Consider the following 14,674-nt stretch of genomic DNA (forward strand, 5'->3'; position numbering starts at 1 on the left):
CCTTGGCACCCGTTCCAGGAAGCAGGCCTTGATTCCTGGGGAAAGACACCAGCTCTTGTCATTTTCCAAGATTGCAGTACCACAGGAGTCATGCTTTTCTCTTGCAGCCTGGCCATCTACTACCTGAACTCAGTTTCTAAAAGCCTTTCCCGAGCTAATGCCCAGCTGAGGAAGAAAATCCAAGCGGTGAGTCTATCACAAGTTTCATTCTGGAAGGTAAAAAGATGTCATGATTTTTTTTTTTTTTTTTTTTGCTAATCTGCTCTGTGAACCCAGTTGTATGTTCTAAATGGCATTCTTCTAAACCAAATCCAAAAATATCTCTACGATCAGAAGCAGCCTTATGAGATTCCACAGCATGCCTTTATATCCTGAGGGTATTTGGGGGTATATAACAATGACTTAAATTTTGAGAGGCTGATGAAAAACAGGAGAAATTCAATGGATTTAACCGATGTTCATACATAATAAAACCAGTACCCACACTTATTTCTACACATGAAAACTAATACTATAAACAGTAAAGAAAATAATGTTGTTATTTTGGAGCACATGGAACATATGGCTTGTGCTGCATGGCCTAACAAGTCTTTTAAGCCTCTCTCAATATCAGCTGACTTCCGACTGCTCTCTTCCGCTCTCCCAGCCCCCATCCTGCCTCCTACTCAAGGTAAAGGGTAGACCCAACTATCTCTAAGCCCTGTCCTCCTTGCTTCTTCCATGCCTCTTCTGGAAGTAATCTCATCTGCCTCAGCCAGTTCCCGGTCCCCATCCCACTTCCTTAATCTTACTGAGCTCCTGCCCAGATAAAGAAAACCATTGACTGAGAGGATTGGAGGACCCCTGGCCAGGTGCTCCCTCAAATGCTCTGCAAACCTGCGTCTCAGGCTGCCCTGTCAGTGGTGAGGACTAATTACAGGCGATTTAAGGTAGTTCCCAAGACCTGAAGACAGAGACCTTGCCCTCTAGATCTCACCATCCTGATCCTCAAACACCCATTTCCCCAGCCAGGACCAACCGCTAATTTTTTCCTGCAGCTCCGTGAAGTTGAAAAGAGCCACAAATCTGTCAAAAGCAGAGCCACAGCCAGAGATTCAGAGGACACAGCTAAAGACAGCTTCAAAAATGCCACCCAGCTCCAACTCACCAAAGCAGGTAAATTTTATTTTACGATGATAACTTTTCACAAGTCCACATGGAAAGGTGTAAAGAGTATATGTTGTGAAATCAGACAGATCTGGGATTCGAATGAGAATTTCGATGATTATTGGAACGGACAAATAATGGAACGATGTGTTTGGATGCTGACGGACTTAAGTATGGAAGGAAAAAAATAGGTGTACAAAACGTTTTCCATGAGAAACCAAGAAAGTTACACTAGTTTGACAGTGGTCAGTTCATGTCCCCAGGGTCCTAATATGCCTACCCATTCCTTTCCCCTCCTCACTCTATTGGCTGCTGTTTTAAAGTTTGCCCTTCTCCAATTTTTAGTTTTTATTACAGATTTAAAGCTCTTTCAACTTTTTGCTGATTAAATCAGTACTGCAATATTTGATTTTTTTTTTTAAGTGAAAATGTTATCTGAACACATCAGTGGAACTAGGGCGCAGGGGAGAGTTTAGGAAGATGGTCAACCTTTAGTCTGGAAAATTCCAACAGCCTCTATTGCTGCCCTTACTTAGCTTCTCTTCTTGAAAGTAAATACTTCAGGAACCCCAAATAGCTAATGGCTCAAACACAATAAAAGTTTACATCTCACTCAACATAAAGTCCAAATTGGATATTTCCACTTGATGGTCACTTTCTTGCCAAGTGATGATTCAGGGACCCTGGCTCCTTCCATCCTGTGACTCCGCCTGCATCCAGCTAGTGCAAGGGGAAGAGCCTAGAGGTCACACCTGGAAACACTCCACATCAGAGCCTGGACTTGTCATGGGCCACACCCATCCACAAGGGAAACTTAATCCATTCCAGCAAAATCTCCCACGTCCTCATTCTTGTCTTGGTTCTTTTTCCAGGGACCATGCCTCACTCTGCCAGCCAAATCCAGACCCTGGACATGAAGGCCCAGGGCCCTGGGACCTCCAGTTCTGCGAGCAGGACCACGCTGCCCGCCTCGAGGCACCTCCTGGTATCTCGGCCTCCTAGCATCAGACCAGATTCTGGCCAAGCCCGGCCTCAGACTCATCCTGGGAGGTCAGCCTCTAGAAAGAGTACTCAGAGACCTCCCCACTGACAGCTGGGACTCACAGGAACTCCATCCTGAGGCTGATCCTCTGGCCCCACCAGCTCACATGCCCAAACCAGTGCTCTTTTCCTATCTCCTCTCACACACGTGCACACTCTCTCTCTTACTGAACTTTCATTACTTAACCTCAGGTCCGTGTGGCTACCAAAATGGGAGGACAACGGCTTCATCTGCCTTCAGGGGCGCTGAGCCTCCTGCCTCCCCATAACTTTCCTTCCCACTATCTTGGTTCAGGTAGCTCTGGACCTTGTACTTATGGTGGTTGCCCTTGGCTCCAGACTTTGGGAGGAGGGAGCAGGGCCGTGACCACCATTATAGACTTTTCTCATGGCACCCATGTTGGAACACAGGTTTCCACCAGCTCTACCAACTGGGAGGAGGGTACGGAGGGGCCCACATTCCTGACCATCATCTCTATCCAAAGAAAGGGAGGTGGTCAAGAAGCCAATGAAAATAAAAGTAAATGAACCAAATCCAGCCATGGTGAGTCGGAAGATGGTGATACCCCAGAATCCAGTCTGAGGGGAGCTGATGCCATTAAGCACCAAAAATGCACTGGAGCCTCCTAGCAGCAAGGCAAGGAGCGAGTGAGTAGCATAGTACTTCTTATCTGATTGAAGGAAACTTAAAAGATTGCTCAGGGCAGAAAAATCTTTCTCATGCACCAAATTCTACAAGGACTTTGATAGCCTGCTTATGATATAAGGGATGTTGAAGATGGTTTCTTTCAGGAGTTTTGCAAAGGATGCAAAGCCTTGTCTCTGGCGATTCTATGTTCATTTAGTGTCATCTGTGGTTCTATTCAGAGTGACTCCTAAGGGGCATGAGCTGGGGAGGCCAGACCATTGAGAAGGCTTTGCCAGGAAGGGCAAAGGCTCAGCACAGTCACGGTCTAGGACTCTTCGGCAGCCCAGGTATCTTGCAGGCAGACTCTTTCTTTCCTCTACTCCGTGCTCACAGACCCAGGTGAGCATGTGCTTCAAGATCAAGGGACCATCTCACCTTTGTCTTTGCATGTTTGCTCTCACAGTCACCACCCAACCATGTCCCCAGGGGTTCACAGGAGAATTCCCCACACCCTGGAAGTCAGGCAAAGTCCTGGTGGAGATTTTACAGGGATTTCAGAAGCTATACAATTAGAATAATTTCTAACTTTCCTCCCAATTCTTTCCCCTTCCCAACCCGGTGCTGAAACTTCAAACACAACCTGAATGGAGTGAGAATGGGGACATGTGACTGGGAGAAACGATAAATTATTTCACCCCCATCCATCTCCAAGCAAAGCTGAAGATGTGGCTGATGCCTCAGCTCCATGGAACTGAGATTCAACCCCCAAATCCAAAAATGTTTGTGCATCATATGCCTCCTTCTGGGAGGACACAGCCTGGCCCTGAGCTAACCCCCTGAGACCTCAACAGGAGAATCCAGATCTAACCCAACCAATCAGGACTGGAAGGCGGAAAGACGGCCATCACGCCGACACATGGCCTCCACGTCATCCTGCCTGGGGATGCCAGCCCCTGGGGAAGCCAACAAGAAAGGTCTAAGTCCTCAGCCTCCTAGTGATTACTTCTGATGGCTATCAATACACCCACCATAAACACAAACAAATTATCCTGTTTTGATGATGCATAATTTTATGTGAGGGAATATATTTGCTATCTATTGATGCACAACGAACTGTCCCCCAAATTTAACAACTGTAAACAATAAACATTTATTATCTCACACCATTTCTGTGGATCACGAACTTGCGATTGGCTTCACTGGGCAGTTGTGGTTCTGAATACTGTAGTCAAGGTCTCAGGCAGGGCTATGGTCATTGGCATACTTGACTGGGCTGGAAGATCTGTTTGCAAGATGGCTCACACATATGGCTGTTGGCAGGAGGCTTCAGTTCCTTGCTGGCTATTAATAGGAGACTGATTAACTCCCATGTGAACCTCTCCATAGGGCTTCTGGGGTGTCTTCACAACATAGCAGTCGGTTTCCCCCAGAGCTAGTGATCCTGGAGAGACAGCAAGGAGGAAGGAAGCCACAATGCCTTTTAAAACCTAATCTCAGGAGTTACACCATCAATTCTACCGCTTTTTAGTCATTAGAACTGAGTCACTAAGTTTAGCCCACATTCAAAGGGAAAGAGATTAGTTTTTATTTCTTGAAGGGGGTGGTTATCAAACAATTTTTGGATAGATTTTAACAGGAGATTTCCTAATTCAAATAGTTACAAGATCTCTATCAAGACAACTCTAAAGCTTTTGTTGAGAGACGTCCATCAGGATTAGTTAATGGTGGCTCCCAGGACCCTCAATCAACAGGAAACTTCCAGTGAGCTAGGGAGATGGGTAGAGGTAAGAGAGGAAGGGTGGTATGGCTTTAGGACAGGTTATTAGAGAACAGTCTAAAGTTTATCATCTCTGCGTTCTTGGGTTTGACATTCCAGGTCATTCCATCTTAAAACTTCACTATTCAGCCTGTCCAGGGGCCATCAGGCATGAAGACCATCATCTTTCCTTCCTTCCTTCCTTCCTTCCTTCCTTCCTTCCTTCCTTCCTTCCTTCCTTCCTTCTTTCCTTCTTTCTTTCCTTCCTTCTTTCTTTCCTTCCTCCCCTCACCCTTTCTCTTTATTTCCTCAGGTCACCCAAGAATGATTTAAACTAGAGAGTCTATTTAACAATTTATCCGGAGAATTACAACTGGTGTCTTACTAATATTACCCTAGTTTGTTTGTATACTCCTTACTGTGGGGAAATGAAACAGACACTGAATTTTATCTTTCGGGAGCTATTTTTGCAGGTGGATCCTCTCATTTCTAATAATCTATATGCTCAGTGTTAATAAAGAGCTCCATTTCATACAGACTCACATAAGCAGGAACACACTTTCGGTGAAGATCAAGGGGGACCCCTGATCTTCCCGTGACTTGTACACTCACAGAAACTTGAGAGTGATGCACCAGCCAGTAAGGGGACCTGGGCAGGGTACCAACAGCATTCACTACACTGGTGATCCTTAATTTAGTCAAGTCACTTCAGATATGCTCTATAGAGCCCCACCCAAAGTGCCAAGCATTATGCCAAGTGATCAATAAATAACAGACATTATCACAGGCATGGATAAGATCAAACATCCTCCGCCTCAGGTTCTGAACACAAACAGCACCAACTAAACAAAACTTTTACACTATAATCCTAATCAACTCTGGGCTTCAGAGTCATAACCAAAATATGACTATGGTTAGCTGCAACCAAAAAGACAAGGAACGCTGGGCTAGATGGTCTTCCTCGGATGCTTTTCATTCTTCTGTATCTATGGAAAGAAATGTTGCCTATATGTATAACTCGTTGCCAAAGACTGTTGCAGGGTTTCTTTCCACATTTGAGAAAAGGGCTGAGGAATTGCTAGGAGCCTTTCAAATTTGATCGGTTTTCTCATTTGCGAAATGAGGATGAAGTGCCGCCATCTTGTGGTTATTTCATGCAATTTCCTTTCCTGAAGCTCTGCCCAGTACTGGCATTTAAATACAATCATGCTCAGTTTAAAGGTGGGGATATGTTCTGAGAAATGCGTCATTAAGCAATTTTAGGCAATTTGATCATTGTGCAAATATCAGAGAGTGCACTTATACAAACTAGATGGTATAGCCTACGCTATCTGGTATACCACATCATATCATATATAAGGTTTGTCCTTATGTGGCCCATGACTGTAGCACATTCTATTTCCATAGGTCTCCATTAGCGTTGCCCATTGCCCAGAGTAAAACCTCTGAGTTAATTTACACCAAAATAACACAGTGAGCCATAGACTGGGCTAAATAAAAGAGAAATAGATGCTACAGTGTCCGTATGAGCCTTCCCAATAGGTGAATAGTCCTATCTACCGAGAAAGAAAAGGCCCCAGGTGCCACGTGGCTTTAAAGCTTGAGCCTGGAACATGCCTGGGAAACCCACAGCTCCCCCTCAGCTCTGGTCACTTTCTCAGCTGGAATTTTTTGGGAAATCTGTCTTGTACATCACCTCCAAACTAATCTCTAATCAACCAATGCTTGATGGAAAATAAGACTCTCATCAGACCCAAGCCACTCATCCTGGCCTTCATTCAAGGCTTCCTATGTTCTGGGTCTTCTTACATGTTAGATCCTTCATGTTCTTTGTCCAACTACTGACCAGGATGAACCTTACACCTCTAGCAGGTTCTTATTTCTGGTTTTTGCTTCCACTCTCCTTCCTCCATCAATCTTAATGACCTACACACTCTTCCATAAATACCTACCATGTTTCCCTGAAAATAAGACCTAGCCAGACAATCAGCTATAATACATCTTTTGGAGCAAAAATTAATTTAAGACCCAGTCTTATAGTAAAATAAGACTGGATCTTTAATATAATACTAATATAATATAAATATAAAACCCAGTCTTGTATTAATTTTTGCTCCAAAAGATACATTAGAGCTGATTGTCCAGCTAGGTCTTATTTTTGGGGAAACAGGGTAAAACCCCTTCTGGCCCTGAAGTCTTCCTCAGGAGCCCAGGCCCCCCCCAAGTGTCTTCCAGGCAGCCTCCCATACTACTCCATTTCAGCACTTGGTTATGTTCCGTCTCCCTGGATTACAAAATCTCTGAAGTCAGAGGTCGAGTTAGTATTACCATTGTCTTTATGATTGCCCCAGATCTCTGCATTGCTTACTCCCTTGCTTAAGATCTCTGCTCAAATGTCACCTCTTCACTGAGGACCTCTGTAAAACAATGCAAGATTCCTTAACACTTATCAATACCTGATACATGACATATTTACTTGATTTTCCATCCCCCCACAGAGTGTACTCTCCCTGATGGCAGTGACTTGGTTGGTTTACTACTGTATCCCTACACCTAGGAAGATAACTGGCATGCAATAGGTATTTGAACTGGTGAACTGAGTAAAACAGCTGGCCTGCCCAAATGTGAGTGGCATCATCCAATACTTTGAGTGCCAGAACAGAACAAAAGGTGAAAGGCGGGCAGATTAGTTCTATCTCTGCTTGAGCTGAGACATCCATCTTCGCCCCTTGGACATCAGCCCTCCTGTTTCTTATGCTTAGACTCAGATGCTCATTTATCTAAAATGTGACTTGGTTAGCTTTCAGCTCAGTGACTCCTCCGGCTTTTTGTATGTAATCCACAGAAATGTTTCATAATTTTATATATATATATATATATATATATATATGTGTATATATATATATATATATATATGTATATATGTGTGTGTACGTTTCTACATGCACATACTATGTGTATATTTATACACATATGTGTATATGTATGTTTACCTGAGACAAGTTTTACAAATCAATACCCTTAATCTATGTACTATTATTTCCTATTCTCGTTCATCCTGGTTTTTTTTTAATGCTGGCCAAGAATGTCTAAATTAATTCTGCAATTCCTTAAAGAACTCTGACTTCTTTGAAAACTGCTACCTTAGTAGATAAGCACTGGTAACTCCGGGAATATTTAGGATTAAGTATAGAAATACTGAAGTAAATCAGTCATAGCATTAATATTCTCCATGACATTTTGGAACCATCTTTTTTTTTTTTAATTAAAGTTTATTGGGGTAATTGTTAGTAAAGTTACGTAGATTTCAGGTGTACAATTCTGTATGACATTATCTATAAATCCCATTGTGTGTTCACCACCCAGAGTCAGTTCTCCTTCCATCACCATGTATTTGAGGAACCGTCTATTTAATTTGGTATTTATAATGTTTAAGAGAATTTAACATTACAGATTATTTTTGCAATTCCATTTTTAAATGTGAAATGAACTGATTCTGACTCATGATTTTAAGTGGATATATATAACAGAATTTAACCATGTTTGCAAGCAATATTGAGATTATGAGATTTTAAGATTTACCAACATATTTTTAAGTTTAATATGTTGGGTTTTAAGAGTGAGCTCAGTACTTGGATTTTTGTCAAGTAACTGAATTGCTTAAAAAGAAAGAATATATTACATTTTTAAGTGTACTTTAGTTATAGGAATTTATGAAAATCCCCTTAAACGATTGTTTTAAATTTACCAGCCTACGTACTACTTTAGGATAACCAGGTTTCAATATTAATTATTAAAGCGAAGGTAATTTCGAAAGTCGCCTGCGTTTCCAAAAGCCACGCTCGTGCACAGGGCAGCAGCTCCAGTTCACTCGGAGAGAACCGGGTGTTCAGACTTAAGGGCCCTTCAACAGGATGAGCAACACGTGGTCCCGGCAAAGGAGCTCGGTTCTGTTCAAGAGGAAGGAGAAACTGACCTAGAAGACGTGGAATCGTCTTTCTTTTCTATTTTATCGCCTGCCACCATCATTTTTAAAAAAATAATACATAACATACAACTTAAAAACACAAAATCAGCCACGAGGAGTGACTGCGTCAGCGCACCCCAGGTCCCGCTTCCGTCCCCATGAGAAGGAAAAGGCGCGCGGCCCACGGGGCTCTGGGAGGGTTGTCCCCGAGTGACGGGAAGAAAGTGGTTCTGGGGGATGCGGGGAGCAGGGTGGGGTGTGGAGCCTGAGGTCACCGGCGCTGCGGGAAGCGGGCTCGGCAACAGTTTATCTGGGAACTGAGGCCGCGACTAGCGCGGGGCCTCCAGACCGATGGCACTTTAGCCTTGCGGCCCGTAATTTATATCATTAAAAAAATTAGGGCCTGCACTATCATCCAGAAAGGCGTTTTTCCAAACCGTCTTGCGGCCTGCAGGGCCCGGCCCCGGCCCCGGCCCGCGCGTCCGCGGCAACCGCTCCAGCTCGCGCCGCGGCTGAGGCAGGAAAAGGCCACCCCGCCCGCGCTCGCGCCACCTCCACTGCCTTCCAAGTAAGACTATACCACCCCGCGGACCCCTCCGAACAGCCGGAAAGGTATCGTCCCCAGCCTCTGATTGGCCGGCGGCGCGGGGGCGTGGCCTCCGGAGCCTGGTGTTGCGCGCCGGAGCCCGCTCGCCGCATTGCGAGCCGGGCCAGGAGCGGGCGCCATGGTGAGGAGTGGTTGTGGGGTGCGGGAGAGGAGAAGGCCGTGGTTTGGGCCTGGGTTCGGACCAGAGCCAGAGCCAGGGCCGGAGCCTGCCCTGGGAGCGGGGCCAGGTGAACGCGGGGACCGCGCTGACGCTGGCGCCCTGACTCCCGTTCCAGGTGCTGCTGCACGTGCTGTTCGAGCACGCGGTTGGCTACGCGCTGCTGGCGCTGAAGGAGGTGGAGGAGATCAGCCTGCTGCTGCCGCAGGTGAGTGGAAGTGGTGGGCTTGCGGGCCACACGGTCCCCAGCATGCACTGCGCGCTCCCACGTGGCCGGCCGCTCGCGTTGTGGGTGCGCTGAGCCTGAAAGCTCCATTCCAGACTAGAATCGCGTTAGGACCATTTAGAAGTAAGCGTTCGGCCCTCCATCCAGTATCCAAGAAGAAGAACCGGGATTTAGGGCCAAATAATCGATCGGTTCATTCTTCAAGTGTTCAGTTGGTTCTTATGTACGTCCAGGGCTGAGAACCGTTGCTTTACTGCGCCCTAGAGGCGACAGCGAGGGAAGGAACCTCCCATCCTTTTTCTACCCCCAGGTGGAGGAGTGCGTGCTCAACTTAGGCAAGTTCCACAACCTCGTTCGTCTCGTGGCCTTTAGTCCCTTTGCCTCATCCCAGATTGCCTTGGAAAATGCCAACGCTGTGTCTGAAGGTGAGTTGGCCACCTCCAAGTATTGCAGAGGTTTAAGCAGAGATATAGTTCTTCCTACTGTATAGTTCTTCTCCTAGGGAGTTGATGATAGTATTTGCCTTTATTCGGCTAATTTATTCCAAATCTGATTATGTTTTGGATGGTATTTGCCCGTGTACAGGATGTGATTTAAAACAGTCTTTCAGAGCTCGTGGTCTGAATGTTATATTTAAAGCACACAATCCAGCATGCGGTCTTACCTTGTGAAATCTAGTGATAAATGATTCTCAAATGCAATGGAGAGGGGTACTGGTTCAGTGCTAAACCTTCACAAGTGGTTCTCTACTACTTGGTTTAATTGATTGGAAAGAGCATTTTTCATACATGAAAGCCAAGAAAAACGTTTGGTCCCAGAAGGCAAATCTGGAGCTGAATACTTTAGTAGTTGATGGTGCTCGGGGGGTATGCTTTAAGCTTTCAGTTATGCGTTTCACACTTGTATTATTGGACCTGAGTCTTGCTCTTCCTGTGGCCCATTCATGCTTTGCAGTGATGACTTGAGTCTGTCAATCCCCTGAGTGCAATCACTGATGTCTCCATGTCTCTGAGCAAAGCCTGAAGGGGAGGGGTCTAGGCATGCCTTCCCAGCATGCTCTGCTGGACCAATGTAAGAACAGTCTGTCACTTAATCAGCAGTTGAGGAGACAGGATCCCTTTTATGGTTTAAGTATCCTTCAATCTGTTAGTGGGAGCTCTGTTTTTTGCCCTGAGGTGTTGTTCATGAGGACCTCCGCCTGCTCTTGGAGACTCACCTGCCATCCAAAAAGAAGAAAGTACTCTTGGGGGTTGGGGACCCCAAGATTGGTGCTGCTATACAAGAAGAGTTAGGGTACAACTGCCAGACTGGAGGCGTGATAGCCGAAATCCTTCGAGGTGAGACAATTATCTGTTAATATTCATGCCATTCTTGACATCTTTGAGGGGGTTCTGGAAACATATTAGGGAGCTTAAGGTTGCTTCTGGTAAGTCCTGCTGCTTGGCTGGTGCGCATGGGTGCAGGAGCTAGCTCAGGGCCCTTCGTTGCTCATAGTCTTGCCCTCCTCCAGGAGTTCGTCTGCACTTCCACAACCTGGTAAAGGGGCTGACCGATCTGTCTGCTTGTAAAGCCCAGCTGGGGCTGGGACACAGCTATTCTCGTGCCAAAGTTAAGTTTAATGTGAACCGGGTGGACAATATGATTATCCAGTCCATTAGCCTCCTGGACCAGCTAGATAAGGACATCAATACCTTCTCCATGCGTGTCAGGTAAAGTACAGGGGCAACCCTTGAGAACGGGGCCGTGGCCTGTGGTTTAGCTAGTTTTGAATCCTGAGATGAGGACTGGCTCCTATGGGTAGAACTGTGGGGTGGGGTTGGGCCTCCCGGTGCTTACCACAGGCTGTGTTTTTACACTGACTGTACAGAAAGAGGAGGCAGAATAAACCCACCTCATATACACCTCAGCCCAGGCCCTTTACCTGGTCTGTATTGTGAATGGGGAGACATGGAGTTGAGGAGGTTTGGGATCTGACTTGTTCCCATTTCCTCCCGGCAAAGAGTAGTTGTGAAAACAACTGAGGCTGTGGCTTTATTTGAGACATGGCAGCTGGGTGAGGGAGTGATTGGGCTCTTTGCAGGGAGTGGTATGGATATCACTTTCCCGAGCTGGTGAAGATCATCAGTGACAATGCTACATACTGCCGTGTTGCTCAGTTCATTGGGAACCGAAAAGAGTTGAATGAAGAAAAGTTGGAGAAGCTGGAAGAGCTGACGATGGATGGGGCCAAAGCTAAAGCTATTCTGGATGCCTCGCGGTCCTCCATGGGTCAGTACCAAAGCCTGGCAGCCAAAGGAAGATACAGGGCTCTGAATATCTGGCTCCTGCATTCACATTTGGTGTCCTTCAGGCATGGACATATCAGCCATCGACTTGATAAACATCGAGAGCTTCTCCAGTCGTGTGGTGTCTTTGTCAGAGTACCGCCAGAGCCTGCACACTTACCTGCGATCCAAGATGAGCCAAGTAGCCCCCAGCCTGTCGGCCCTAATTGGGGAAGCGGTGCGTCGTAGAGAATGAAAAAACGGGATTGAGGAATGTTACCATGTATATCTGTACTGCTGTATTTCCTGATCTACCATGTCTTTCACGGTTGCCCTTGAACGGGGGTCAGGGGGGAGGTGAAGCAGGATTGTGCAGTTGGTAGGTTGGCTATTCCAGCTTCTGTGACTGATCCCTTGAATCCTTCTCTAGGTAGGCGCACGTCTCATTGCTCATGCTGGCAGCCTCACCAACCTGGCCAAGTATCCAGCATCCACAGTGCAGATCCTTGGGGCTGAAAAGGCCCTGTTCAGGTACCAGTGAGGGCACCTGCCCACACTCAGGTGCCACTTCTGGTGCCCCCTGCTTGTTTGGGGATCACAATGATGGCTGACCAGGGCTTCCTGACCTATGCAGGCCTCTGCTATGGGGGTGATGGCCAGTCCTGGTGTCTGAGTGATTCCCAGGGCCCAGCAAAGGGACCAAGTTTCCAGGTCAGCGACATTGGATGCCTTCCCTTTGCCTCTGGGAGCTGTGGGTTGGCAAGAGATGGGACAGAGACCCAGCCCAGCCTGAGGCTCACTCTGGAGACTGAGAGCAAAGGGGAGGGGAGGCGATGCCTTGACGAATAGGGTTGAAATTTCTGATCTTAAACTGTCCGCTGAATATTCTTCTCCCAGGGCCCTGAAGACAAGGGGTAACACTCCAAAATATGGACTCATTTTCCACTCCACCTTCATTGGCCGAGCAGCTGCCAAGAACAAAGGGCGCATATCCCGATACCTGGCAAACAAATGCAGTATCGCCTCACGAATTGATTGCTTTTCTGGTATGGGTGGAGGAGTTGGCATTTGTGAGAAGGGGCTTGGAGGGCGGGGGAGGCTGAATACCGTAGCTTCTACAATGATGGTAACATTTTTCGTCAACAGCAGTTCACCTAGTGAGTGTTGATATTTTGGGTCTGAGTGAAGCTGAGGGTAAAGGAAGTACTGGGGGTAGGGAGTATTTTGTCTCTTTAGGAGCTGACAGGTTTTGTTTACCCACACACATAATACCCAGAGGTGCCCACAAGTGTCTTTGGGGAGAAGCTTCGAGAACAAGTTGAGGAACGGCTGTCCTTCTATGAGACAGGAGATATTCCACGAAAGAATCTGGAGGTCATGAAGGAGGCAATGGTTCAGGTCAGTTCAGGCTTTGCTAGGTGGGGGTAGAACCCTAGCTGACTGTTGGAGGTGATGAACTATCTTAGCCTGACCTTGTAGGTGGAGGCAAAAAACTGATTTAATGAGCCTGATCCAATAAAGCCAGGTGGGAGGCCTGGAGGGCCAGAGCTCTTCAGAGCCTTTTCAGCACTTTTCTTTGGCCAGGCTGAGGAAGCGGCTGCTGAGATTACTAGGAAGCTGGAGAAACAGGAGAAAAAACGCTTGAAGAAGGAAAAGAAACGGTTGGCTGCAATTGCCCTCGCATCTTCAGAAAATAGTAGTACGCCGGAGGAGTGTGAGGTCAGTAGGCAGATTGGCCCTATGTGAAGAGCCTGGGTTGTACGGTTTTCAACAGCAGAACAAAGGATATGTGGCCTCAAAGCCATGGTCTTGAGTCCGGAGTCCAGGCCGAAATAGCTAAAACTGCCTCTTGATTCTATAGGAAGGAGATAGGTGCCGATAGAACTTACTCAAGAGCCCAGAGAGCTGGTTGTAGCACACTGGTTCCCTGGGCAAGTGTGTTGTCCTCGGCTGCCTCCCAGGAGTCCTCAACGGGGGTAGTGTGAATTCCTGCTGTTTGTTCTCCGCGGTGTTTTCGGAGGTGGTAGCATTTCTGAGTGAGGATGGGAGCAGGGAGGTCTCCAATGTGCTGTAGGTTAGGATCCTCCCTGGGATTTTAATGCCCAGTTTGCCCAGTAGTGTTTCAGGGTCCCCTCTGGAAGCTGGCATGACAGTTCTATTGTGACTAGCATGGTGGGGTTTTCTGTAAGTTATTTAATGGGTTTAAATAATTACATGTTCTTACCTTCTATGTGGTAGTCATCTTTGGGGTGGATTTCTAGTTTTATTTACTCAATTAAAAATCATCCCAGAAACCTTGTGTAGTTGAACAGCATTTCCTCGTCTTTCTGCCCTACTCAATTGCTGGCACTTTAATGGGGAGGGGTCAGTGGTCAGTGTTTATATGATGAGTGACACTTTCATGCTAATTTCCCTTCTAGGAGACAAGTGAAAGACCCAAAAAGAAGAAAAAGCAAAAGTTCCAGGAGGTTCCTCAGGAAAATGGAATGGAAGACCCACCTGTCTCTTTACCCAAACCCAAGAAAAAAAAATCTTTTTCCAAGGAGGAGCTGGTTAGTAGTGATCTTGAGGAAACAGGTGGCAATGGAAGTCTTCCCAAGAGAAAGAAATCTTTCCCCAAAGAGGAATCAGTTATTGACCCTGAAGAGGCAGGAAATAGGAGTGTCCCCAAGAAAAAGAGGAAATTCTCTTCCAAAGAGGACCCACTCAGTAGTGGACCTGAAGAGACTGCTGGCACCAAGAACAGCAGCTCCAAGAAAAAGAAAAAGCTCCAAAAGCTGGCCCAGGAAGGTTAGAATGGACACTAGTACACTATTCGGGTATAACCACCCATAGTGACACATCCCGACCCATTCCCTACAATAAAAACAAATTCACAAGAG

The 14,674-nt window shown here is 46.5% G+C and overlaps 2 protein-coding genes and 5 non-coding genes across 7 annotated transcripts in view; all 7 read left to right on the plus strand.

The window, feature by feature from the left end:
* The window catches only part of TMC2 (transmembrane channel like 2), a 60,173-nt gene extending 56,339 nt beyond the window's left edge, over positions 1–3,834 (plus strand). The window contains exons 18-20 of the mRNA XM_019733728.3: positions 108–186; positions 1,038–1,155; positions 2,019–3,834. Coding sequence (XP_019589287.3) covers positions 108–186; positions 1,038–1,155; positions 2,019–2,236 — 415 coding nt within the window. The 3' untranslated portion in view covers positions 2,237–3,834. The remainder of the gene's footprint in view (positions 1–107; positions 187–1,037; positions 1,156–2,018) is intronic.
* Positions 3,835–9,145: 5,311 nt separating this feature from the next.
* Positions 9,146–14,673, plus strand: NOP56 (NOP56 ribonucleoprotein). The gene is made up of 12 exons (XM_019733775.3): positions 9,146–9,266; positions 9,421–9,510; positions 9,839–9,953; positions 10,704–10,865; positions 11,039–11,237; positions 11,609–11,796; positions 11,879–12,030; positions 12,223–12,323; positions 12,690–12,838; positions 13,069–13,190; positions 13,377–13,511; positions 14,213–14,673. The coding sequence occupies exons 1-12, from the start codon at positions 9,264–9,266 to the stop codon at positions 14,585–14,587; spliced, it is 1,791 nt and encodes a 596-aa protein (XP_019589334.1). The 5' UTR covers positions 9,146–9,263; the 3' UTR covers positions 14,588–14,673.
* Positions 10,477–10,544, plus strand: LOC141568385 (small nucleolar RNA SNORD110). The gene has a single exon (XR_012491529.1). It is a non-coding gene; the product is annotated as a small nucleolar RNA SNORD110 (small nucleolar RNA).
* LOC141568377 (small nucleolar RNA SNORA51) lies at positions 11,348–11,479 on the plus strand. The gene has a single exon (XR_012491522.1). It is a non-coding gene; the product is annotated as a small nucleolar RNA SNORA51 (small nucleolar RNA).
* On the plus strand, positions 12,386–12,471 carry LOC141568384 (small nucleolar RNA SNORD86). The gene has a single exon (XR_012491528.1). It is a non-coding gene; the product is annotated as a small nucleolar RNA SNORD86 (small nucleolar RNA).
* On the plus strand, positions 12,908–12,978 carry LOC141568374 (small nucleolar RNA SNORD56). Its single transcript, XR_012491518.1, has one exon. It is a non-coding gene; the product is annotated as a small nucleolar RNA SNORD56 (small nucleolar RNA).
* LOC141568373 (small nucleolar RNA SNORD57) lies at positions 13,237–13,306 on the plus strand. Its single transcript, XR_012491517.1, has one exon. It is a non-coding gene; the product is annotated as a small nucleolar RNA SNORD57 (small nucleolar RNA).
* Position 14,674: the final 1 nt, after the last annotated feature.

Source organism: Rhinolophus sinicus, chromosome 13, assembly GCF_057876585.1.
Source record: "Rhinolophus sinicus isolate RSI-liver-muscle chromosome 13, RSI-T2T, whole genome shotgun sequence".
NCBI lineage: Eukaryota > Metazoa > Chordata > Mammalia > Chiroptera > Rhinolophidae > Rhinolophus > Rhinolophus sinicus.

Excerpts from the sequence above, each read along its gene's own strand:
- NOP56 (XM_019733775.3), top strand. Across the intron at positions 12,031-12,222 it reads CGGCCCTAATTGGGGAAGCG|GTAGGCGCACGTCTCATTGC; the intron begins GTGCGTCGTAGA and ends ATCCTTCTCTAG. Across the intron at positions 12,324-12,689 it reads GCTGAAAAGGCCCTGTTCAG|GGCCCTGAAGACAAGGGGTA; the intron begins GTACCAGTGAGG and ends TTCTTCTCCCAG.